The 26841-nt window shown below is 38.8% G+C and overlaps 1 protein-coding gene across 1 annotated transcript; it reads left to right on the top strand.

The window, feature by feature from the left end:
* Positions 1–695: 695 nt before the first annotated feature.
* On the top strand, positions 696–26081 carry LOC121959136 (sortilin-like). Its single transcript, XM_042508329.1, has 20 exons — positions 696–1016; positions 10133–10195; positions 10296–10369; positions 12038–12140; positions 12340–12501; positions 12714–12787; positions 15217–15266; positions 15341–15468; positions 16192–16336; positions 16697–16852; positions 17798–17910; positions 18143–18245; positions 18343–18511; positions 19298–19482; positions 19559–19748; positions 19832–19948; positions 22027–22135; positions 22828–22940; positions 23036–23162; positions 23240–26081. Exons 1-20 carry the CDS (start codon positions 711–713, stop codon positions 23252–23254), a joined length of 2502 nt encoding a protein of 833 aa, XP_042364263.1. The 5' UTR covers positions 696–710; the 3' UTR covers positions 23255–26081.
* Positions 26082–26841: the final 760 nt, after the last annotated feature.

Genomic DNA, 26841 nt, shown 5'->3' with positions numbered 1-26841 from the left:
GTGCAAGTGTTAAAACAACTGCAAAGACTTTTCTTATGCAACCAATCAGTTGACAAAATACATTGTAATTTTATTTAGTTATTTATCCATTTCTTCCCTCAACATGTCTTGTTTTCTGCACATTTTTCATTATGCTAGAAATAGAGTAGTAAACAATTAATTTTTGATTTAGTAAACCAGCTGATCAATGGTAAAGGAGGTGCTTTTAACCATTTGATTCAAGCTTAAAATAATAATAATAATAATAATTACAATAATAATAATATTTCTTCTTACATTACATTCTAACTACTTAACAATATTTTTTTTTATTATCTTAAGAGGTGTTGTTTTTTTCTTGTTTTGTCCGTTTCAGGTGTAATGAAAAAAAAGTCATGTTTTGAGGGTTTTTAAAAAGTAGAAAGTAGTAGTAAATGAATACTATTGTGGGGGGAAAAAGCCAGTCATCCAGACTTTTTGTTCTGCCTTTTTTCCTGTTTCTTGGAATTCAAATTCAAAGAATAAGTTCTCCGTGAAAAGAAAAAAAAGTTTTCTCGGGCTTGGCGCGGTGTTTCCACCAGGGGGCGGTGTGACACCAGAAAAGACCCTGACATCCCGGCTGAGGAAGATTCCCGCCGTCCAATGGGGAGCCCGGGTTATTCTGGTCCCGACCAATCTTGTGCCGCGGTGGTTGGGCCGTTAGTGAGGATGCATTTGGTGATGAGGGGGGCATGTGGAGCCAACTGTTGGGACAGAAAAGCTGCTCGTTGAGTCCGAAGTTGGGCAGTGTCTCTGCAAACATGATCTCCGTGTCTTGCATTTTGGCGCTCGGGTTGTGTTGGTGTGCGCTGGGCACAGACCTCCGGGAGGGAGAAACGGTGTCCGGTTTGAGGAGGCTGCAGAGGGAGTTTGGCAGGGATGAGGAGCGACATAGTTTGGAGAAGTCGGAGGTGTTGAAACGCAGCGCAGGACTGAATGAACAGACATGTACAGCTCTGCCCGCAGTGGAGTCAGCCCTGCAGAACAGCACCCACTCTGTAAGTCACTTTTTGCAGTTTCTTTACAACACATGAAGGAAGAAGTGAAGAGTTTGTTGCAGAGTGTTAGCTGAAGCTGGTGGTGACTCACAGGCAGTGTGACTGTGGGCACTCCCGCACATGGAGCTGCTCAAAATGTGCACACTGTAAACAACTTTACATTTTCACTCAGACAGATACAAATTATACACGATGCAACAACACGAATTGTTTTTCGGTTGGATCAGTTAGGATTGTATTTTCATTGGACAGCGAAGTGATTGCTGCAGGAAAGAATCTGTATAAGAGGTGAAAACCTCTTATGCAGATTCTTTACTGCACTATCACTGGATTAATCGACAGAAACCGAAAAAAGTGGCAGTCGTTTTAATAGTCGATTAATGTTGAGTCGATTTTTCAACAAAAATACAAGCAAAAAATATTTGATGGTTAAAACTTTTCAGCTTTGAGGACTTGCTGTTCTCCTTGACTTTGTTACATTGTAGTAAAATGACAAAAGTGTTACAATTTCTTACTTAAAGTAGGCCTACTGTGCAAAAGTCTTGTAATGAGAGTCTCTCTCTGTGTCTATATATATATATATATCTTTATTTAGATACAAAATATAAGAAAGGGAACACATACAATGCATTAAAACACCAACAAACTTCATGGCCTCTTCAGACTGAAGTCAATATTAAGTGTGAAACGTGACAAAACGTAGCTCAAACAATCAGTATTGAGCTTTACACACGCTTGATTGCAACCTGGTGCAACTGCATCAGAAGACCAGTGTTGTAAATCTCATCTTACCTGCCAAAGAGAGTTCAAGACATGCTGAGTGGAAAGGGAGGTCACATTTAATACTCGCAACTTCAGCCTGTTAAAATATTCTAAAATATTTGCCTTTTTTTAATACTGGACACTGGATAGTTCCCTTATTCTCTGTATTCTTGTTATATTATCTTAAAGAGGCTACAGAGAAATAAATGAGTTTGATCTTTATAATTTGCTAAAATAAAGAGGCTTAAAGTGGCCTAAGACTTATTCACAGCACTGCATGGACAAAGACTTCATTGGTTAAATAAATAATATGCAGATTAATAAGTTACAGCCCTGATCTAACTTGGAAGTCTTGTTGCAAACTTCCAAGTTAAGTCATGATCCATTCTCTATTGTTTTCTTTATTTATTGTTTGGTCGTTAAAATGTCAGCAAATCGTTTGCAGAACCCAAGCTGACGCCTTCACGTTGCTTGTTTTGTCTAAGTGACAGTTCAGAATGAAAAGATTAGAAAAGATATCCCATTCAGGGCTGCAACAATAATTTCCATCATGGATTAGGCTCATTTGTCCATTTATTTTCACAAATGTCAAAAAACTGAGAATGTTTAACTATGTATAACCTCTCCAAACTTACAGTGATGTCTTCAATTTGCATGTTTTGTCGATGCAACATCTCAAAATCCAAAGATATTCATGTCACTGTAATGCATGACAAAGAAAAGCATCAAATCCTCACATTAGAAGATGAAACCAAGGAAAAGTTTGGCATTTTTGCTTGAATAATGAACAATTGATAAATGGACTGGTAATTAATTAGTTGAGTAATTGTCACGGCTCTGATTCATTTCACAGTGTAAAAAAACAGAGAAAATCAGCATATATTGAAGAAGGTAAAACTGGAAAATGACCAGCTTGGTATTTCCATCTGTTACTCTTTTTTAATTGATCTGTCTTAATGTAGGTCGTCAGTCCAGGTCAAATCCATTAGTCCCACTGACTGATGATGTAGGTTGTGTGAGGGATGTAACTACAGACATTCAGAAACATTTAGTTGTGCTCTTTCAGTCTGGCAACAGAAGGATCTTGAAATTGTAGCTTGGGGATATGGAGAAAATCAAATGTCACAGTGTTCTTTAACAAATACCGCAATATCAAAAGTGAGAAGACGTGGTAGGGTTGGTGCTTTCACAAAATGTTTATACAATTATATTTTTGATAAGTAAGCGTCACTAATGAGGATGTAATGACTTAAGTGAGTAAAGGCAAATAATAGAGCAGCTAGAACGGTCTGGTAAGTTCAGAAAATTACTTCACTTTATTATAATGCAGCCTTTAAAACCAGGAAAAGACAAAGCTTACAGTACTGCAACATTCAAAATCTGATGTATGTGGGAGAAAAAAAGGATCATTGAATATTTCTATTGAACATGATATGACTGTCATAATTTGGAGTCAGGTACAGTCAGGGTTCCTGCAGATCCTCAAAAAGTCTTAAAAGGTATTGAATCCATTAATATCAAAACAAGGCCTTAATTAGTATTAAAATGTCTTAAATAGATTTTTTAAAAGTCTTAAAAATGACACGGGAGATAAGATTTTTCTGAATAGTTTTGCTGATGTGGCAATGTAAAATTTCAAAGTAATAAAGAATGCCTCCATGATGTCTCCAAAAAGTCATGTTTTATGCTGTAATAAGTATTTGGGCAACAATCTCCCTTATCTTAAGTAACTGATGTCGGTTCATGTTTTTTTCCTTCAGTTTTGGTGACTGTGAAATTAGTCTTAATTTTAATTCCGAGTGGCTTTGAAAAAAGTCTTTAAAAGTCCCACTTTTGCTAAACTGTAGGAACATTAGATGCAGCCCTATGAGTCTCATATCATGATATTGATATAATACTGATATTTCGTCAAGAATTTATTGCACATCCAAAACTGATGTGACAGCATTGGACAATATCAGCATCCTTCTTCTTCTTTTTTGTCTTCTCTCTCTTCTTCCAGTTCTGAAGTCTTAGCTCTGATCCTGCATCATAGTAGACCAAAGGACACCTTCTGTTATTTTATTACTGAACATGTTGTAATAGGACGCACAACAAGAACTACCCAGATGTCCAGAGGAATGTTCAAGAATAACAGCTTAGTCCAAAGCTTCTGAGCTCCACAGGACCGTCTTTCTGCTGCGTGTGTGTGTGTGTGTGTGAGAGAGAGAGAGAGTGATGGACGAGGTGGACGTTACATCACCTCTGTGGCTCAGACACCTGGGCTAGCTTTTTGAGCATGAAAACGATTCGGCGTGCTCTCAGAGAGCCGACCCCTCCCGTCTCCTCTGGGCCTTTTTTCCCCTCGCAAACATTCCCCGCGTTTTTTCTGCCGGCCTTGATTTGAGCATCACTGGGGACTTTCTGTTATCAGAGCCGCACGGCTAGATCAGACTAGGTAGTGTGAGCATTTAGATCAGTTAGTGTTCGCTCCCTGTTTTTTTAATTTGCTGCGCATATTGCCAGATCAGACAAATCTAACTGGCTCTTACGCTTCTTTGTGTGCTATTTTAGGCCCTGATAGACTACACAGGATGTGTTCTGTCAGCCAGCCCAAACTTTTGCCTAATTTTCTCTTTTTTTTCTTGCATGTTTGTGTAAGGTTCATTTAGCTGACTCTGTCTGGTTTACAAACTAGCTTGCTGTTTCTTTTCTCTTTTTTTCCCCCTCACTCCATCCTGTCCTCTGTGCCCTCTGGCCAAAAGAACGTAGAGAAAAAACATGTTCTGTTTTCAGGGTGAAGCGTAATTGGGTCGCAGCCAGCTGTTGGAGCACCAAGAAAAGCAGCAAAGTTGATGTTCCACATGGAGAGAGAGGGAGGGAGAGTTGTGGAAAGTATGGGTTTGTTGATACACAGACGGGCCGTCCATGCACATCAACAAACTAGTGAAACTAGACAGGAACTTGTAGACCAGAAAGTAGACTAGTTCTTGAATGTTGTCATCTTCGGTCATAGAAATTGCAGAAATGATGGAGTAATCTGTGTTTGCATTTAACATCAGTGACGCGCAGCATAATAGCCTACATGGTACTTTGCCATGCGAGTGGCTCTATTTTAATGCTAACAATGCAAACATGCTGATGCTTTGCAGGTATGGTTCTTTTATCATGGTCACTGTCTTAGTGTTAGCATGTTAGCATGCTAACCTTTGCTAGTTAGCACCAGAGCTGCAGTGATTTATCGATTCATTGTTTAGTTGTGAACTATTACCATTTGGTTTGGTCATCAATTAAAGTTTTAAAGTATTTTTTTCAATTAAAAAAAAGAAAAAAAGTCATTCGATCTCCATAAATGTGAACATTTTCTGTTGCTTTTTCTTTACTCTTAGAAAACACTGATGGACATGTTTATAGAACAAACAGCTTATCAGTGAATCAAAAAACAATCGACAGATTAATCAACAATGAAATTAATGATTAGGTACAGCCTTAATTACTGTAGTATCTAACATGTAGAACATTATCTACTGCAAGCGTGTCTGAAAACAAGCTACACAGATAATCGATTTTCAAAATAACTTTCTTTCAATAGAACGCTCAATTAACCCCTTGAAACCTGGATAAACTTAAGTTTTCTTGTGCTGCGTTCAGACGCTTTTCACAAGCTATCTGAAGCTCTGTGAAGCCTGAGGAAGTAAGTTTAATTTCTTTCCAAAACATGGGGGGTAAAAAAAAACCCTCAAAAAAGGGAAAAATGTAAAAATTTTATATTTACAATAATGTTACAGAAAAAATTCTATAACATAACTACATTTTAAAGTACTTTTAAAGGTCATTTTCTCATTTTTTATACTTGTTTTTGCTTATTTTCAGGGAACTTTCTGGTACATTTTTTACAACATTTTTGTGAATTTTTGGGCCATGTCTTGCTTGTTGCTTCTCCCCGTGTTTTTGAAGAAGAAAGAAAGAGTTCAGACCAGTTTGCTCAGCTTTCAAGCAGCCAATCATTTTAGCACCAAATTAAAAATGTGCTGGACATATTTTCCACCTTTTTCCAACATTTTATGAACTGGATGTTTAGTCAACAAATCAAAAAATAATCAGCATAGTGTGTCCTGGTTTTCTTGAACAATAATAATTGCATTAGAGGCATTAATGCAATCCAGCTCATGTCTCTGTCAGCAAAACTCATTCCAGCATCAGAGGATTGGCGAACACAGCGTCATGTGTTAGATCAGAGCCCAGAGTGTTTGACCTCCTCTTCTGAAGTTTTATGTGTGTAAACACAGCCGAAGCAGAAAGGTTAAAACCAAGAGCAGAGGGAATAAGGAGCTCATTGTGTCGGTGTCTGACCTTTGAGAGAGGACTTCACTGTGTGTGTGTGTGTGTGTGTGTGTGTGTGTGTGTGTGTGTGTGTCCATGTACAGCAGTGTGTAATGTACTCACTCGTGTATCTTTGTTGTTCATATTTAAGAGTTGAATGTGCTGACACACCTTGAATGCCGGTATCATGAGTTATCGTGGAGATGGAGCTTGGAGGAGCCTTTTCAGAGCAGAACCCCTAAATTCAACATGTGATACAGCATGAGGTCATGTCTGGTTTGTGAGGCCACTTCCAGCCGGGTCAGACATTTATCTTTTGTTGTTTTTTTTGCTGACTAATAGGTATCTTTCCTTCTCTTCTCCGTCTCCCTCTGCGCTTCTGTTTTCTCCATCATAGCACAGGTCAGAGTGATTTTTAAACTTTACATTGACTCCCTTTTCCGATCCAGCTTCACCCGTTTACAGTTATATAAAGTAGCGGTTTTCTGTCAGACAGCTTTCTCGGCCTTTGTTCAGCTGTCCTGCTTAATAATGCATTTGTTGATTGTTTGGGTTTCAGTCCCAGTGAACTGTAGCATTTGTCCAGTCAGGAGTTTTAGAGGAGCAGATGTGAGAAACACCCCGCTGGTTAGATTTAACACAGGTGTACAAGCAACTGGCAGAAACATTTGCAAAGGCCCAAATCTAAGACAATACACAACATGAAACCTGATGACCTGCAATGACCTCGGCAGCTATTGTGACCAGATGTCAGACCATGTTTTTGCAGGTCATAGTTTTTCTCTTTTTTTTGCCTAGGTAACTTTTTCCTGCCTTTCCTGTCTGTCTGGTGGTATTTTTTGCATTCTGATTATGTCCACATTAGATGGGCTTCCCCTATAGGGTTTACACAGCATATTACATTATGACATGGCAGATTTTTGATGTCAGTGTTTGAGTTTTAAACATCTTGAACATAAATGGAAATACATCTCCATCAGCCCCAGCTGTACTCTGTGTTTGCTATAAGCAAACATTAACATGCTTACAAGCTGAAATACATGGCAAACAAAAAAACATTATTCATGCTAAAAATTCATGTTGAGATGATGAGTAGACTGTAAAATCTGACAAGTTTATTTTACTTAAAAAATACAGGAAACTGATTGCCTTGAAGAAGAAATAAACTATCGTCTTAATATATGTTTAGTTTATATCTGAATGTTAAGTTTACTTATATTTTTGTTGTATTTATGCAGTTTGTGAAGTTGTTCAAACTTGAAAATGACATGTTTAATCTTTTTTTTCTTTCCAAGCGTTGACACTGAAGTTAATTTCACTTGTCATTTTTAAGTTGCAACAGCTTCCCAAAAATACAGTAAATACATCTAAATTTTAAGTTAACTCAATTAGATGTAAAGTAAACAAAAACTTAAGACTTATAGTTGTACTTTTTTCCCAAGGCAATCGGTTTCCTAGATTTTATTAAGTAAAATCAAGTTGTCAAATTTACAGTGTGTGTTAGCATGCTTACTTTAGCATTTAGCACAAATTGTACAAAGTAGCCTGCAGCCGCCCCACTCGCCTCAGATGTCATCAGCCAATTAAATGGCTGTTATCCGTTGTCACTAGGAGATAGATTTAAGGTAGTGGGACCCTTTACATTCTATATTTATGTTTATTAGTAGGTGACAACCTCTAGTGGCCGTATTAATTATGACACTAGCAAAGGAGAGAGTCAGGTGATGTTCGAGTTACAAAGCCTGCTTTGGCTGGACTTATTTCAACCCTAACCATGATCTTTTCCTAAACATAACCAAACTGTTTCAAAACATCAACCACATGTGAGGACTGTACAAATGGACAACACGAGTCATAGATAATTACTACATGTGAAAGTATGTAAATGTAATCATTATTACTTGGATGGAGATGTATGATTCACATGTTAATGGTTTAGATATCGTTGAGGCACTTAGTTCTTGACTGACTCCAGAATGTCTGAATGTTGAGATACTGCAAGAGCAAGACCTTGTAGATGTTAAGACTACGATGATAGACACAGCTGCATGATATGTGAAGTGTGCTGTTCAAGCCTGAATGATTCTTCTGCTACTTTAAGTTGTTGTGTTGATGTGACCCTTTCTCTACATGGAGATGGCGGGCTTTATGTCCTATACTGCAGCCAGCCACAAGGGGGCGACAAACATTGCATGGCTTCACTTTTGGGGAGCTGCTATGTTGTCCATCTTTTATACAGTCTACAGTGAGGCCGTGTTAGATATGTACCTTCTGCCCTGCTAGTAGGTGCAGTTATTGCCAGATGAAGCACTATAATGGGATTGATAACAGCTGATTACTGCCATTTAATTGGCTAACATTCAAAACGGATGGCTTTCCAAAGCTGCAAGCATGGCTGCAGGCTCCTGGTCTTGTTCAGTATTTTGTATTATGTGTTTGTTTTCTAAATTGCATTGTACATTTGTAGAATGTCATTTAAAGCTTTTTCTTAAAGCCATGATTAGACTGTCAGTACTTTTTTATTTATTTATTTTTAGTTGAAAGATAGACCTATCTTTCCTGTGTAATTAAAAGCTAAATGCTTTCTGTATGAATTTCATTAGTGCGTTAAGAATAATTTGAATTTGGTGGTTTTTAAGATATTCTTTCAGTGTACTTATTACAAAAACATATTTACTGACATAATAAACACATTCTAAAAAGGCTATTATAACCTTAGATACATGTTACTTGACATAATAAAGCACAGATAGTCAGACTGCATATTTAAATGGAAGAGCAGAGAAATGTTCATAATTTTCCCTCGTCTTTGGTTACCTCTACACCACCACAGTGACGCTGACGTCAGTAAGTATTATGAGTGAAACTTGATTTTTGGGCATCCAGAACAAAGTACATCTGAAACCTCAGTGTGACTATAACACTTACATTTGACCCAAATCCACAAGCCGTAATAATGCATCACTTCTTTTAATTTTACAATTGTGCCTTCTGCTACATAGATGTAAACAGAGAAGAACAGGAGAGAGAGAGTAAACTGACACGTAACAATTTTCCTTGACAGATTTGAAGCCAAAACACTGAGGACAGCACACTTTATTCTTTACATTTTTTTTTAACAGATCAACAGATTTACCGGCAAAGGATGGGAGGTTAAGTTGTTGGGCATTCAACTGATTAAGGGATGACAGAATATTTGGATATAAGGACAGTGTGATGAAATTATTTACGTAGAGGAGAGATGGAAAGTTGTGTTCACACACTTGGACAGCCGGGACAGGCCAGTTTCCACTGGACTTATTTACAAGGAGTTTCCAGCAGCCAGACCTGGCTGTCTCCTGTGGCTTTATAGAGCTGTACGCAGACTCTCCGGGGCTGGGCTCACCTTGTAAACATCTCTGCCCTGCCAGCAACAGAGAGGAGGGGATATAACTTCAGTGGCAAAATATGTTGATGAAATGACCACACACTTGAATGTTAGTCTGGATGAATAGACTGGAATGCTTTTCGCGGTCAGTGCACTTGTTGCGAAATAAAAGTTCAGGTTTAAAGTCTTTCTACACATTAACTCTGATATTATGCAAGACCGAGATTGTGGTTTTAGATTTATATTGAACTTCAAATCCTCCATAGTCTTTACATGGAAATGTATTATTACATATGCATGGGTTTTCATTTTTTGTTGATTGTCTGAATAGAGTACTTTTGGTCTACATTTACTGTATGTGTGTGTGTGTGTGAGTGAGTGTGTGTTAGTGTGTGTTCTTGCTGTGCTCGGGACATCGGTAATTGTCTTGTTCTCTGGCCTCGGCTTTGTCATTTAGGCGGGAATGTAGGTCACACACGCAGAGTGCATCCAAATGGCCGAGTTACTTTGGACAGTAAGAACAATTCATTCTGTGTGACGCAAACACACACACACACACACACACACACACACAAACTCTCTGTGTTTGCATATTTCAAGCTAAACTCTGGACTCGTGTGTGTTCTTCAGTCAAAAAACACTTAGCTACTAATTTTCTAAAAGCTTTTTTTGTCTTTCATTCTAGTTCACCTTCAAAGTGAGGACCATGGGTTCACTGTCACTGGCCTGGGTGGGAGATGGATCGGGGGTAAGTTTGTTTACGTGAATAAAATATATGACAATAAATGACAAAAAAAAGAAAGTTCAATATGTTGTATAAATGGTTAATCTGTGATTTCTTCTCCCAGGTGCTTCTGGTGTTGACGACATTTCAGGTGCCGTTGTTCATGATGCGTTTTGGCCAGTCGAACCTCTACAGGAGGTGAGAAATGGTTGATAGCAACACTAGAGAGAAACGGATAGTGGTAGATGAAGTACCTGAAAGCCACACTTGAGTAAAAGTATACATATTTTACCAGAAAATGACTCTGGTAGAAGTTTCCCCCGGTCATGGAAAACCTGGTAAAATCTTGGAATTTAACAATTAATTTTCCAGGCCAGGAAAAGTCATGGCATTGGTAAATGAAATGTGTGTAATGAAATTAATTGTTACAATAATCTTTTAGGATAAGCCTCCAGTAATTTAACACAATGGTAAATTTATTTTCTCTAAGTTAGTAAGGGATAACGTGGTACTAACATTCATTAGCAGTGTAGTAGTCGCACTGAAAGATGTGCAATGTTTCCATGACTAATACCAGCCAAGCTTTCCCCTTAAAGACAAGTTACACACATATGCGACGCTAGTGGCAGCATTTGTTAGGGGAAGTGGGACTCTGTGTGTGTGTGTGTGTGTGTGTGTGTGTGTGTGTGTGTGTGTGTGTGTGTGTGTGTGTGTGTGTGTGTGTGTGTGTGTACAAAAAGTACTGTAACCAGGCCAGCAAGTGCTGCAGACACAGTGACACGCATGCTTTTCCAAAATGGAAATATTTACCATGGGTCATTGAAAAGTCATGGAGAGGTTTTTGAAATTTTATATATGAAAATTAGTGGGAACCCTGGTTAAAGTCAAGACTTAGAATAATAGCAGTGTAAAAGTTTTGTATAGGATGTAAACTGTTCTTTAGTGTTGAATGTAAAAGTTGCAGGAAAATGCTGATTATTAAAAAAAAAAGAAACAAGCAGTCCGATTGTTGAGGGTTACGAAGTTTATTTCTTCTCAACATTTGCTCCTTAAAAATTGACTCCAGAGCCTCAGCTGGATCTGATGTGACATACAGCCTGGGCTTGACTGGAAATTAAAACTTAACTGTGGCTTTGAGAGCACATGTTTGCCCTTACGTGATTGACCTATGATCTAACTCCCAAACTAGGACTGCTGATTCGCCAAACCTTCTGATTTTGTTTTGTGGTACGGACATGCTTAGTGGAGTCAAATTTTACATTTTATTTAGCAAATGCATTGTAGAAAAAGTGAAGTTGGACTGAAACATAATGTAAGTAAAGCACAGATACTGCCAAAAAAGACTTAAAGGGATAGTTTTGTATTGCTGAAGTGGGGCTGTGTGATATACTTATGTATAGTTAGTGTATTACATACAGTAGCTGGCTGTCGCAACCCAAAGGGGCTGATGTAAAAACTTATTTTAACCACTTTAAGAAAGACCTACCTAAAAAATCAATACTAGTCTAAGTGAATGCTGTATTGAGAGAGGTTTCAAAGTGAAGTGTCTTTTCAGCCGGATGACGTAACAGGCCCTAATAGCATTTTCTGACCCAAACAGCTGACCGGCGGCTGTTGAGAAATGTGGAGCCAAAGGAAAAGGCTGTGTGACAGCAAAGTAAAGTGGTGAAAATAATCGAAATATAGCGTCCACTTTGGCTGATATTGACTTATTAGGTGGGCCTTTTTTAAAGTGGTTAAAATACATTTTGATATCAGACATAAAGCATTATGATTTCATTACATTGCACGACTGGAAATGGAGCAGTGAATTGTTTGTCATAGCTTTGGTCTGAGGGTCTAACTGCACCTTTGTCACTGTGTCAGTGAAGACTATGGGAAGACGTTTAAAGATGTGACTCACCTGATCAACCACACCTTCATCCAGAGCGAATTTGGCATCGCCATCAGTCCTGACCACTCAGGCAAGGTAAGCTGGCGTGTTATTCCTGCGTCATGTTTTTTTACAGTGCTGAACATGGAGGACGTTTCACATACAGACCGTTCATATTTGGGATTTGTGTTTGTTGCGTGTTGGTATATATAAAAATCTTAACCTCATAATGACAGAAAATCATAAAGCTCCACTTTACCGTTGTAGCATATGAAGGATCCTCTCTGTGTTACAGGTGATGCTCACTGGTGACGTGTCAGAAATCGGAGGGTTCAAGCTGTTTCGCTCACAGGACTTTGGACTGACGTTTGTCCCATCTGACCTGCCGTTTGAGCCCCTCATTCAGATGCTGTACAACCCTGGAGACTGCAACGCACTGCTGACGCTCAGTATCATGGTAGTCGCTCTCAGTTTTTCGACCAAACCAGACCACAGATCCTTGAATTTCTGTCAGCAGTTTTGAGTTTTAGTAAAGTAATCTAAGCTAGACGACTTATCTCTCTTAATTTGATGCTGTACGTCTATTTCATTCTACTTTTTTGATGAGATATGATGGAAAACCTGAAAGTCTATGAACACTTTTGTACCGACAAAACCTTTTCCCTCCAGTTGGACCTGTGGCTGTCTGAGGACTTTGGTGCCACCTGGAGGAAGATCCACGACCGTGTTTGTTTGGTCAGATGGTGAGAAATGGCCTTTTACGTCTGTCAGTTTTGTAATAGCTTATAAATACACATGAGACATGTGGTTTGTGGTTGGTGCTAAATATGTAACAGATTGCATCATTAGAACCAAGACAAACAACAGGGATCGTAAGAAACGTTTGGAGAGGGGAGAGGGGTGGAAACATTTTTTAAAAAGCAATGTTGTTAATATTTGGTTTGGCTCTTCCCCTTGACAACCTGATGATTTTATAGATTAAAGGGAAAGTTCATCCCAAAATCAAAAACACATATTTTTTCTCTTACCTGCAGTGCTGTTCAGCAATCTAGATTATTTTGGCGTGAGTTGCTAGAGATATCAGCCATGGAGTTGTCTGCCTTCTCTCAAATATAATGGAAGTAAATGGCACGTGCCAAGAAAAAAGAAAGAAAAATGAACTCAACAGCAATGATTCACTCTTAAAATAATGACTCACTCACTCAAGATAATCCACACTTTATTGTGAGCAGTTTCATGTAGGAACTGTTTGTTTTCAACAAAACGACACCTGTAAACTGTATCACCCATGGATGTATTAAAAAAACCTATGGATGCGGAGGCCCATTCATTCATATGAGAGCTGTACAGCTGCACATGAAGCAAAAAATGCTCTATTTCTGTGGTATGAAAATACCTGGATCTTCTGCATCATGGGGCCCATAGAGCATGAGCAGTTTAGACTTACCGCTTACTTACAGCCTGCAGAGCGGCTGACTTCCAGTTTAGCATTTCACTGGCTTGAATGGCGACGAAATTATTTAACCTTGCAGCTCTTGTAGACTTTCAAAATGTTATCAAACTGAATGGAGTAAATTTTGAAGACGTGTAAATCTCCCTTCGTCATGAGCACGAGCCTCTCGCCCATGAGTAGAAGCACACTTCTTCTGTGTGGTGATACGGATGGCAGCAGTAGTTTGGTTGAAAGAGAATAGTTCCTGCATCAAACTGCTCACATCAAGGTCTGTAGATTATCTTGAGTAACCGGGTCATGATCCCTGGAAAGAGACATTGCTGTTGAGATTTTTATTCAAATGTATTTTTTTTTGGTGCTTTGAGCACCACGAGCCGAGTGTCATTTAGTCTTATTTCATTAGAGAGAAGGCAGACATCTCTACGGCTGATAACTCCAGCACTCAGCAGCTAACTCAGCAACAATCGAGATTGATAAACAGCACTACAGGCAAGAGAAAAAATATGGACTTTTCATTTTGGGGTTAACTGTACCTTGAACTCTTCATGAAGCATTTCACTTTACTGTAGTTCAGTTATAATGCAGGTGAAGCGAAGGCGACTGTTGGCTGGTGTCAGATTGGTGCACTCTAGATAACCCCGATTGTAAAGATGCACATCTCCTGTTTCATCTTGGTCCTCTTAGCTGCTATAAAATAAAGCCATCATACAGAGACATGATTGATGTACTCTGCATTTGGAAAGACGAATGTTTATGATCCATGGCGCATACGCTGTGGTAAATCGGCAAATCTCACTAGAGAAGGATGAAATGGAATATATATATCTGCGTCATGGAAAAATTTAAGACCTGCTCCTGTTCTTCCAAAATAAAATCAGACCACCCTCCCTTCAGGAGAAGAAAAAATACACAACCTTCTCCTTGTCTGACCTTACGCCTCTAATAATTTACATACAGTCGTTTAATAGATTAATGTCTTTTATATACATTTAACTGTCAGAGCATGAATCCTCAGTAACATTTGATATGTCTGTCATCAGTGTGTGATTGGTTTAGAGTGTGAGAGAAATGATCCAAGCGGGACATTAAACACAGACAGGGTGTTAAACAGCTTTGTCCATATTTGTTTGCCTCCATGTGCGTCTTTGTTTTTGCTGCGTGTTTGTGTGTTCTCTGTCCATTTTTGTGTGTGTGTTTTTCCAGCTGTTTTCCTCCCCACAGTTTGAACCACTCTCCTGACTCTGGTTTCTTTTGGGCACCAGAGTTCACACGAGGTTGCGGTGTCAGCCTGCGGTTGTTAGCGCTGCATTGTGGGAACATTGTGATAACTCTGCGTGACCACAGCTGTTTTTTAGGCCCCAACCTAAATTGACTGCAGAGAGAGAGAGAGAGAGAGAGAGGGAGGCTGAGGCTGCTGTCAGAGTGAATCATGAGTCAGCAAAGGCATTCTTATTCAGCCCGCAGCCCTTGAACCAGCAGAAACTTTGCAGTGTGAAAACCTTCGTCCCCTTTGGCAGCGCACAAAGCCATGGAGGGCCCTGGATCTCGGCCCGTGGGTCGATGTGTGCCTCGCTCGCACAGCACTTAGGAGAAACCGCAACCATAATCTGTGATCTCTACAAATTCCAAAAGTGGATTTACATCTGAACTCAGACAACTTTCAGATGTCCTCTCCGCAGATTCCTTCCTTCCCTCACTGTTTCTTTTTCTCACATACAGGGGTCCACAAAACAGCATCTACTTTACAACACACCACAATGGATCCTGCAGTAAGTGAAATGTAGTCCCCCATATATTTAAAGGTCTGCAATACATCTTAGTAACTCCACTTTCTTTCTTTTAGATGATAAAGGAATGTTGGAGCTAAGAAAGTCTACAGACTATGGTCGAAGTTTCCAGACCATCGCAACAAGAGTTTACTCTTTTGTACTGGGAGGGCGCTTTGTTTTTGCCTCCATCATGACTGGCACGGTACTTGTTTGTGTGTGTGTGTGTGTCTGTGTGTGTGTGTGTCCGTGCAAGTATTTGCTTCTTTGCCTTTATTGAATCTAAGAGCAAAATGTGAGTGTTTCTGTGAATCTGCCTTACACTGTTTTTCTAACACGTACAGTTTCTCTACATGCACTTGTGTGCGTGTGTGTGTGTGTCTTCATGCATCCCTCTGTGTGTATAACATTTCTCCATAAACGTCAATGGTAATAGTAGACCAGACCAGCTTTACGTCATAGCCAAGATAGTGCCCCCTTTTGGGTTAACCCTTTTAAACCTGGATTGACATTAGTTTCTTGTGTTAGGTTTGGACACATTGGACAGCATTCAGATCTTTGCAACCTTAGCAAATTGGTTGAATTTCTTGTGAAAACATAGCTAAAATGGCAAGAAGCAACTCGGGAGATGTCCTGAAATTTAGGAAAAGAAAATGAACTGAAAAGTAGTAAGAAAAAAATGACAGAAAGAGGAGAAAGAGAGAGAGAGAGAGATATTAGAGAGAAAAAGTTAGAAAATAATTCTTATGTTTTAGTTAATAATATATTTAAAAATACTTACAATAGTACTTTTTCAAGCATTTTTTTCTGTTTTTCCTTTCTTTTTTTGTGTGCAAATTTTCAGGTTTGCACATTTGATATTTCTATTTTCTTAAACTGTAAAGCAGCAGCTTTTGCAACATCTTACATGTCTGTATGTGTGTGTTAGGGTACAGAGCGCATGATCCACGTGTCAGTGGACGGCGGCGTGGTGTGGAATATGGCTCAGCTTCCTACAGTCAACCATGAGCAGTTCTACTCCATCCTGGCCGCCAATCAGGACATGATATTCATGCACGTGGACGACCCTGGAGGTCAGAACCAGTGAGGATGCTGTTAGTGATGATTGATGTGGATGATGATCATGTTGACAATGTTGGTAAACACAGATGATGCTAATAATTAACAATAATGTTGATAATGCTAAATAACCTTCGTGTAAACAGTCTGAACAGATGAAAAAGATCCTGAGGCTGCAGAGAGTTTCTCTGAGAGCCTTTAGCTAGTTTCTAGCTCTGGAGGGAACAAGTGAGCTGAAGCCTTGGGACCGTCACACAGCAAATCGAAACTCTCTCTCTCTCTCTCTCTCTCTCTCTGTGTGTGTGTGTGTGTGTGTGTGTGTGTGTGTGTGTGTGTGTGTGTGCGTGCGTGCGCGTGTGTACTCTGTTGACCAGACTCCGGTGTTGGAACCATCTACGTGTCAGATGACAGAGGAGCCGTGTTCTCCAAGTCTCTGGAGCGCCATCTTTACACGACCACAGGAAGCGACACTGACTTCACTGCCATTACTTCACTCAGGGGCGTCTACATGACCAGCGTACTCACTGAGGGTGGGTCAGCAGCACACTACGCAATATGTACTTGTTGCACATGTACATCTAAGAGGAATGTTCGGGTTATTCTTTGTCAACATTTAAAGATATGATTTTAAAATATCTTCTTTCAATTACAAAAAAGATGCATATAAACTTTGTTTTATCCTTAAGTGACACCAAATGTGATTTTATGATTTAATGATGGAGCAAAACAGTTGGAAAGACACTGTACGTATAACCACTCCCTCAATTTATGGAAGTGTATTGTATTCACAAAAGAAAAAGAAATGTGTATCCATATCTCACAATCACAAGAAAAGATCACATACTAGTTGAAAGGTTATTAGAATTACAAGATCCTGATCTGATCATTCTGAGATCCTTCTTGTTATGTCTACTTTTTTGTGAATGCAGTAGGCTTTTGTATTAATGATTGATTTTTTTTGTTTCTTGGTTTTTAATCGGTAGAAAAAATGATTTAAAAAATTGCTGCCTCTTGACACTTGTTAGGACAGGTAAATTATTACACTTCACATTGCATGTATGTTTCTTAAGTTATATTATTAATACATGGTCATGCAGTTACAAGGAGGGAGATTGTTGGACAATATTTCCTTTTTAGTGCATTGATGTACCATACAATTGAAAATTCCAGTGATTTGATTTTCTAATAGTGTAGTGAATGCAATCTGCATGTGGATCTTTGAATTTTACATTTTCTTACACAGTCCCTGTTAATGTCTTTAACTCTGAAGCAGACTAAATGTTCACTGGGACTGAAAACCTATCTGAAGCAAATTCAGATTGTCTAGTTGATTTCAGTCTAAAACTTTTGAAATGTTTTTTTTTTGTTAAGAATGTAAAATTTGTACTTAATTGTCAGCAGTCTATGGGTTTAACATGCCCAGAATATTTTCAGTGGATCGTTTTAGTAATTGGAGAGAATTTTATTGACTGCAGATAATGTAGTGGAGACAGTCATCACCTTTGACCAAGGAGCTAAATGGCAGACGCTGAGGAGACCACAGAACAGCCACTGTGACACTGAAACCTCCACCAACAGGCCTAACAGAGTAAGACACACATACATTTATATTCAGTGTATTTATATACTTTTTTTTTGGTTTGCATGTGTTTTTTTATTATTATGTTTTTTTATGCCATGAGCTGTTTTAGTTTTTGTGATTTTATTTAATCTGTTCTATTCTTTGTTACTTTTCTTTTTTTTTTCTTTTTTTTTTACATGAGTCAGTATGAGTGTCTGCAGTGAATGTGTGGAGAACCCTAATAATCATTTCTTTACAGTGCAGACTTCACATCCATGCCTCCTACAGCACCACCATGAAGATGAATGTCCCCATGCTGCCTCTCTCACAGCCCAGTGCTGTTGGCCTTATTCTGGCCCATGGTAAAAAAAAACCCCAAAACATAAAGATGTCTCTACACTGAATCATTTCACTGCACGGTTAAGTGTCCCATAACACCATTGTCCTCTTTTTCTTCAGGCAGCGTTGGAGACGCAGAGTCAGCTCTCGCTCCTGATGTGTATGTGTCTGACGACGGGGGGTACTCGTGGCTGTTGGCTCTCAGGGGACCCCACCATTATGCTATACTGGACTCTGGAGGGCTGCTGGTGGCTGTGGAGCACACTAACTCACCTGTCAACCAGATCAAGTGAATATAACTGAGTATACTTTTAAATTATGGTATCAGTTTAATGCACCAGTGATAGCTGTGGCCCGAGTCTTTATGTTTTCAGGTTGTCCATCCGTCTGTTTTTTTTTTCGTGAATGGGATATCTCAAGAACAACGTAAGGGAGTTCCTTCCAATTTGGCACAACCATCCACTTGGACTTAATATTAGATTTTGGTTGTCAGAGGTCACTGTGACCTTGCGCCTGTGTCGTTCTCATGAACAGGATTTCTCAAGAACGGCTCGAGGGAGTTTAGTCAAATTTGGCACAAATGTCCACTTGGACTCAAGAATGAATTGATAAGAATTTGGTGGTCTGAGGTCAAGGTCACTGTGACCTCACAAAACATGTTTTTGGCCATAATTCAAGAATTCATACACTAATTATGACAAAATTTCCCAGAAATGTGTAATAGGAAAAAATGATGAAGTGATGATATTTTAAACCCAAAAGATCAAAGGTCACCTTAACTGTGACATCATAATGTTCTGCAAAAACAGTTTTCTGGCCGTTATTAATCTTGGGTGTCAACCTCGAAACTGTGCTGATTGTAGTATCTTCTTGTTGTATCTTCTGTGCTTCCGGGGGAAGATGTGTATGAAGCATCCATGTTTTCACAGACATGGATATAAACTGTAACTGCAACTTAAATGGTTCGTTGAAGCATACATCTGTGACGGTAATTTATTCTATGTCATTTGTCAGTTTTACAGTTTGCTTCACAGGCTCTTTTTTTCCTCCCATTCTTTGCCCTCTGCACCCTCAGGTTTTCCACAGATGAGGGGCAGTGCTGGCATACGTATAACTTCACCAATGACCCGCTTCACTTCAGCGGTATGGACAGCGAGCCTGGCTCTCGCTCCATGAACGTCAGCCTGTGGGGCTACAGGAATGACTTCAGTAAATGGGTGGTGATCACCATAGACTTCAGGAAGTTCCTCACCAGAGACTGTGAGTATGTGAGAGAATAAGGGGGATGGTGGGTGTGTGTTTCACCTCATAACTCTGTACGCGTGTGTATGTGCAGGTACTGAAGGGGACTATGTGCAGTGGCTGGCCCACTCTGCAGACCCCAGTGGAGCCAGTGATGGCTGTGTGCTGGGCTATAAAGAGACCTTCTTACGCCTGAGGAAAGACTCTGTCTGCTGGAACGGGAGGGACTACGCCATTATTAAGAAGGTGTCCCCCTGTCCGTGTACAGAGGACGATTATCACTGGTATGTTTTTGTGAAATACCAAGAAGTATATTTTATTCCTGCGTTCAGTGTGAGACAAAAGAGAGCTTTGCTTTGTCTTACAGTGACTTTGGATATTACCGTCCAGTGAACAGCTCAGAGTGTGTGGAGCAGGAGGAAATGAAGGGTCATCCTCTGGTCTTCTGTTTAAATGGGACCTCGGAACAGCTACAGACCAGTGGGTGAGGACACGTGTTCTTATCTTTGCTTTCTCTTTCTTCAGCTATATTTTTGGAGAAAAAAATCATATATGATATATGGATATATGGGTATGCTTAACCTTTTGAAACCCGAGCAAATTGGCTTTATTTCTTTCAAAATCATGGGAAGAAGGCAATGAGCAACGAAAAACAAAATCACCCAGTCAGTTGCAAGAAATTAGCAGAAAGAACAAGAAAATTACCTGAAAATTATTTTTTAAAATAATAACAATAAAAATAAAATAATTTTCTAAATCTACTTATTTCTTGCAATTTGCGAAACATTTATTACCAAGTTGCTCACATCATTTGTCCAGTAGTGATTGTGAAAAAAAAGTGCTCAGGGGTTAAAGGTTAAAAGACTTGTGAAAAGCCTCTGAAAGCTGCAAAGAAAAGTGATGATGCTCCAGGTCTCAAAGGCTTAATTATGACCATATAAGTTGCATATCTTACCACTGTACAGTTAGAAAATATTGGTTTTATGAACAGCAAACAAACCAACAGTCATTCAAGTACAAGCACTGTGAGAAATGGTGACCTCACCACCTCACCTTCAGAAGACTATAACAGCTTATCAATATAAGACAAACTGGGAATGCCAATTGGAAGTGAGATGTGAGCGTTGTATAGGCGTAAACCTCTGCTTCATCCAGCTGTCCATCAGCAGCCCCTGGGGAGCTCCATAGACGGCACTAACCTGCCTTTGCCAAACTGACTGACAGCAGAAATATACAGAACCAAAACAGCTTTCATGTCAGCTCCATGGCAAGAAATCCAAATTGTTTTCATGTACTGATTCTTTGATTTTATTTCCCCACCCATGTAGCGAGTGAGGGGAAACTGCCTGCAGTGAAACAGGCAAGCTCACAGACTGACTGGGAAAGTAGGTTCAAAACACATTTAGAGCAGGATATTTGTGTGATTTAAACAGCCCTCTATGCAGATTACATTTCACTAAATGTAACAAAAATAGATTTTAAGGGTAAAAAATGGGGGGAGGGGGTTTCATTAGTGTGGATTGATACATTTGATGAGTGAGTAAACAAAACCCACTTAAAATGCTTTCAGCGTGCACTGGCCGTAAGCGGACAGTGATATCTAGGACTCCTGTGCCAAGCCTTTGTTGTGTGAGGATGTAGTTAACCAAAGGAGTGTAGAGCATAATTTAAAGTCTGCCTAAAAAGTCAATCAGACAATTGCAGCTGATCCAGAACGCTGCTGCTCGAGCCCTTACTAAGACCAAGAGAGCGGACCACATCACTCCAGTTCTGAGGTCTCTACACTGGCTCCCTGTCTCTCACAGAATAGACTTTAAAATTCTCTTGCTAGCATATAAAGCACTGAATGGTTTAGGCCCAAAATACATCAAAGACCTTCTAGTCCAGTATGAACCATCAAGACCACTCAGGTCATCTGGTGCAGGTCTGCTCTGTGTTCCAAAAGTCAGAACTAAACATGGAGAATCAGCATTCAGTTTCTATGCTCCGTATATCTGGAACAAACTACCAGAAAATATCAGGTCTGCTGAGAGTCTGAGTTCTTTTAAGTCAAGGTTAAAGACTCACCTGTTCACCGCTGCCTTTGACTAAAAGGCTTTTTGCTTTTTAAATTTTATATTTTACTTCGAAACTCTGCACTGCAACTCTTATTTCAATATATGTGTTTTTATATTTTTGGGTTTTATCTGTTGTTTTCCCACCTGCTTTTTTTTAAATCACCTTTTACATGCTTCTTTTATAATGTTTTAAATGTGTTTCCTTTCCCCCTGTTGTTGTATTTCAATGTTCTGTGTGAAGCACCTTGAATTGCCTTGTTGCTGAAACGTGCTATACAAATAAACTTGCCTTGCCTTGCCTTGCCTAAAGGATTTCTGAATTCAGTCAATAATATCTCAAAAGAAAAGTTCAAAGGTCAAAGCAAATATGAGAACTTAAAGTCAAATTCATATAATATCTCCATTTATTCAGCCATTGTGCGTCTACAACGCTCACCATTTGTGATATGAATCTAATATTTAGTTTACCAGCTGTTTTGTCCTTGCCTGTGTCCTTTTTTTTAAGTTACCGGAAGATTCCAGGAGACCTGTGTGAGGGAGGTTTCCAGCCAGACAGGAAGGAGACAGACCTGAGGAGGATGTGCACCAGCAACGCCCTTTATCCAAATTCTTTGGTCAGTTCCAGTAAATTAAGTCAATGTTATTTATATTGCCCCATATTTCGTATAGAGCAGGTCTCAGCTAGATACAGGGTTTCTCACACGGGCGGCCAAGATAAAAATATCTGCCACCGCAAATAGAATTTCTATTTTTGGAGCACAATTCATTAGGAGCACAATTACAATATATTCATTAGGAGCACAATTACAATATATTAATTGGTTATGTGTAGTAACACACTGTTGGACCGCAGAGAGCACTCAAGGCAAAGGACGGAGCAGCAGAATGCTCTGTAGTGGCTGCTACTCTCATTCATCAATCTGATCTGATCAGATATAATAATAATAATAATACTTAAATTTTTCTTTTATCATTATATATTCATCTTTTATATTTTCACTTGTTCACCTGCTTACTAGTTTTTTGGCTTGTTCATTTATTTCTTACCTTCAAGCACTTGATTTTTTGTGATTTCTAATCCCCTAAACAGGCTTGAAGTAAGGTTTTCTAACTGTCAGGATTGTGTGAACAACTTTAGTGCTACAGGTCCTGCACATTTTGCCATTTCATCCAAAATGACACATTTACAGCTGAGAAACATGAAACCTGTGAAGTCATGATGCAGTGTACGTATGTTCAAGAGTTGTTTTTCAAGCGTGTAATGTCTTCATTTTTTCAGCCCTTTCTGTTTTTGTATCTCTGACAGACTGAAAACAGTTCACCAAACACTGCTGTCATAGTGATGGTTGTCATAGCGATGCTTCTGACGAGTGCTGTTGCAGGCATTTGGCTGGTTAAGAAATATGTCTGCGGAGGACGGTCAGTTAACTATGCTTCATCTCCCCACACACACTAATAAACACAGTAAATACTGTTTTGCATCTGTCTCTAATTTGCACTCGTGTCCTCATCAGGTTCCTCGTGCACCGATACTCTGTCATGAGGGAGCACGTTGAGGCCGATAAGATAGAAGGAGTTGATGATGTTGACACTCACTACATGGAGACAGGAAAAGCACAGTACAGCGAAGACCCGGTTCAGGTATTATGGATACAAGGTGCTATTTTTTTAGTTAATCTGTTTGATGATCTACTAATTTGTTGCTTGTGTCTCCACAGGCCCTGTTAGAATAACGTGGACATTTGTCCTCACTCAAAGTCTCTTCAAGACTTAATTTAATGCAGTCTTTCATGATGCCTGGGCACTCCTGTTGCTCCCACATGCCGATTAACATCTGCTTCTCACTTCTTGCTATCCCCTGGTGGATGGAGGACTCGGCAAAAACTCAAATTACTTCTTTCTACCAGTTGAGTCTCCTACAAAAAAAAGCGGACCAGTGGTTTGGGGAGGGGGACAAACCCAGCGCAGAACTGAGGAAAGCCTCTGGGGTCCCTGGAGAGCTTTTGTTGTTTCCGTCACAAAGAGTTCTGTAAAGATCATCGGGTCTGAATATGTGCTCTGTTTGTGCCCTGTATGTTTCCTTTCATGCTGACCTGAGAAAAGATGGTCTTTCATATCGAGATGCAGTGCAGAAGCACAATACAGAGGCTAGATGCAGAGGCTTACAGATTTTTTTAGAAAGACTTAGGGAACGGCCAAGCAACAGAACACAAATAATAATCAGTATTTTAGCTCAGAGTCTGCTGTCAGCTTTGTAGTTTTTTGTATGCAGCCAATTTAAAACTTGCAAGATACAGTCCTGTAGTGCATGGCAGCAATTTTAGCATTCATTTTGTCAGCTTCACCAGTCCCTGACGAGTGTTTTTTTTTTGTTGTTTTTTTCCTGTACACAGTAAATGGTTTTTACAGAGACCTCAAGGTCCCAGAAAAGTGGATTTGTGCACACAAGATGAAAAAAGTAGCTCCCGCAAGATAAAAAAATGTCACCTTTTGGGACTTAAGGGTCTCTGTAGGTTTTTACTGGTAGAAATAAACCAGAATTTTAATCAAGTGATGCACTTTAGTTAGGGTCCTTTTAGTACACTATAATGGCTTTTTTTTTTATATCAGAGCAATAACGTTTTTTATGGAGACTGTTTTTTGTTGGGTTTTTTTAACGCCAGTTTCACTTTCTAAAATAGGGGATATTTAATAGTCTTATATTATTCAGTCATAGGCCAACATTTTAGTTTTTGTAATTTTACTTATTGTTAAATAGTAAAAATTGATAGATGATACAGATTGTTATAGAAAGCAAAACATAGAAATAAGTACAAATAATTAGTTAGTGAACGCTAAATTAGTTGCTTCATGATATACTATGCAGGACTTTCCTGGAAAACAATGTATTGACTCATTTTCTGTGTTTGGGACATTAACAGGCGTGTACCCCCACAGTGCTCCGGTGAGGTCAGGGCTCTATGAAAAGGTAGCGACCAGGTGCTATATATAATCAGCAGGCACCCAAGAGACATAGTGCCGAAAAAGTGCAACTATTGCGAAATGCAAAATGAGAATGGATCTGGGGTTGGCTCCAAAAAAAACAAGATGGTGATGGCCAAAATGCCAAACTCGAGGCTTCAAAATGGCAGTCCACAAACCAGTGGGTAATGTCATGGTGGCTACGTCGATTATTTACACGGCCTATGTTTTACAAACAGTAACCAACACTTCTGCATAGTATACCTTTAAGAAGAACAATGACACAAGCCATTTAGAAATAAATGCTAGTATTTGGTTTTAGTGCCTTGTGATACATTTGGAATAAATGTTAAAAGAGCCTGCCATCATCGTGAAGACATAAAATGCAAACTAGGTTTTCTTCTTTTTTTTTTATACAGTGCAGCTTCACGCAAGCAATATCTTCTTCTCCCCTGTATGTGTGGTGAAAATGAAAGACTTGAATTATTGCCAAAGCACTTTTATTGTTTAGTTTTCTAATTGTAAAGGTGAGGTTGTCGAGGTGAAACCTAACCTTAGCCCAGCATTATAGAAGTGTGAAGGTAATGCTAACCCAAACCCTTTACTTGAACTTTCAGTTTTCTTTTTTCTTTTTTTTTTTTGCTTAACAGGGTGCACCAATATGTTGCTGTTGTTGTGTTTTAATATTGTTTTTTAATTTGGCTGATATTTTCCCTGTATCAGCCAATACCAATATGCATTTGTCTAACTTAATGCAGGTGCGGGCATAATTGTCATGATAATCAAGTGTTTTTAGAGACAATGCTGGCTTGTTTTTGGTACTAATATGACAGCAGAGAAAAAGTTACAACATGCTGGGGTTGTTTTTACATCTTACAAACATTTCCAGAATTATATTGGTTTTTTTAGCTATTATAAGCTAGTATTTTGATAAATTGGTGCATCCTAATTCAGTAATCTCACAGATGTTGCAAAATATCCACATTAACAGAACTAATTTATCGGATTCATGTGTCTGGTAGCCATAACGAGTATAAACTTTATTCAGTTGAGTTACATCTTTTTCCCAGTCAACTTTTCACGGTGTTATATGATTGTTAAAATGAGATGTTGGCTGGCTACCATTTATATTATGTAACTTTTGAAACGTGCACGGTTTATGGCCAATGCTCGTGTTCTCCAGCAGAGTCAATAATATCCCAGCGAATAAGCTATTTTAATAAGCTGGCCTAATACAGAGGCATATTCTCAAGGATTGTTGGGTGGACTTTGTCAGACATGAAAGCAAATTCATATGCTTGATGCTTCTTTATTTACACAACTTTTTGTAAGGACAAACCCAGCTATTTACTGGATTCAAAGATTTATTTTTGCACTGTATCTACACATCTGTGAAAAAAAGTTGCATTTGTGCCTCCTTGTACATCTAATTTTTGTAAAGTATTCAGGCCATGAGTTGTGATCCTCATTCCATCTTGTTTTCTAGACTGTTTGCTAGAAAATCAGAGATGAGTGTCTCTGAATTAAACTGTTCTGTAGCACAAATGTTTTCTAACAATGTTTGCATTTATTGAATGAAATAACACAATCTCTCTCACATTCATTGTGTTGGGGTTTTGTTAATGCACAGTTTATACGAATAGAATAATACTTAATTCAATGTCAAGTCTATAAAAAATGTTCATACAGCCCACCAAAATGTAAAAAGTATAAGTAGACACTGTGAAGATTTGGTTATTTTTTAATAGTTTTCATTATTATTGCATTAATGGTTGAGAGGTATTTTAATGGTCCTTTAATGTAACATAAGCCTGAAATATCTCTATTAGAGTTTAAGTTACAAAAAAATATGAAGTGTAGACCTAAATACCTAAATAGGGTGTTTATGATATGGAAAAAAACAAACCAGTCACACTCCAGCCACCCGCCTTCTCTAAAACAGTACATTCAGGGGTCAATACAAAAATGTACAAATTAAAAATAATGAGAATGTAAGTAAAAAACAGACAGACTACAACAGAATAAAATAAAACAGACACAAGTTTCAACATACACAGGGGTTTACCTAATTAGTTACATAATAAAGCTGGGAGATTTGCATAAATGAATAGTTTTAAATAAGTTTCATTTTTTTTAAGTTGTAGATATGTATCTAGATCAGATTTTTTTTTAAGGTGGTATATGAGGGCAATTTCTAAAAAAGAAAATAAATCATAAATATATGTATGCGATTGTAAATGTAGCTAAAAATGATGAGCAAACTAATCATATACTGTTTATTCTTGGAGAAATGTATATTTTTGAGTTTTTCAGTGAAATGTTCTTGCCAAAATGTCTGTGGAGATCCAACTGAAAATCT

The sequence above is a fragment of the Plectropomus leopardus genome, chromosome 2, assembly GCF_008729295.1.
Source record: "Plectropomus leopardus isolate mb chromosome 2, YSFRI_Pleo_2.0, whole genome shotgun sequence".
Classification (NCBI taxonomy): Eukaryota; Metazoa; Chordata; class Actinopteri; order Perciformes; family Serranidae; genus Plectropomus; species Plectropomus leopardus.
The sequence above is the reverse complement of the archived record's forward strand: the minus strand, read 5'-3'. Positions and strand labels throughout refer to the sequence as shown.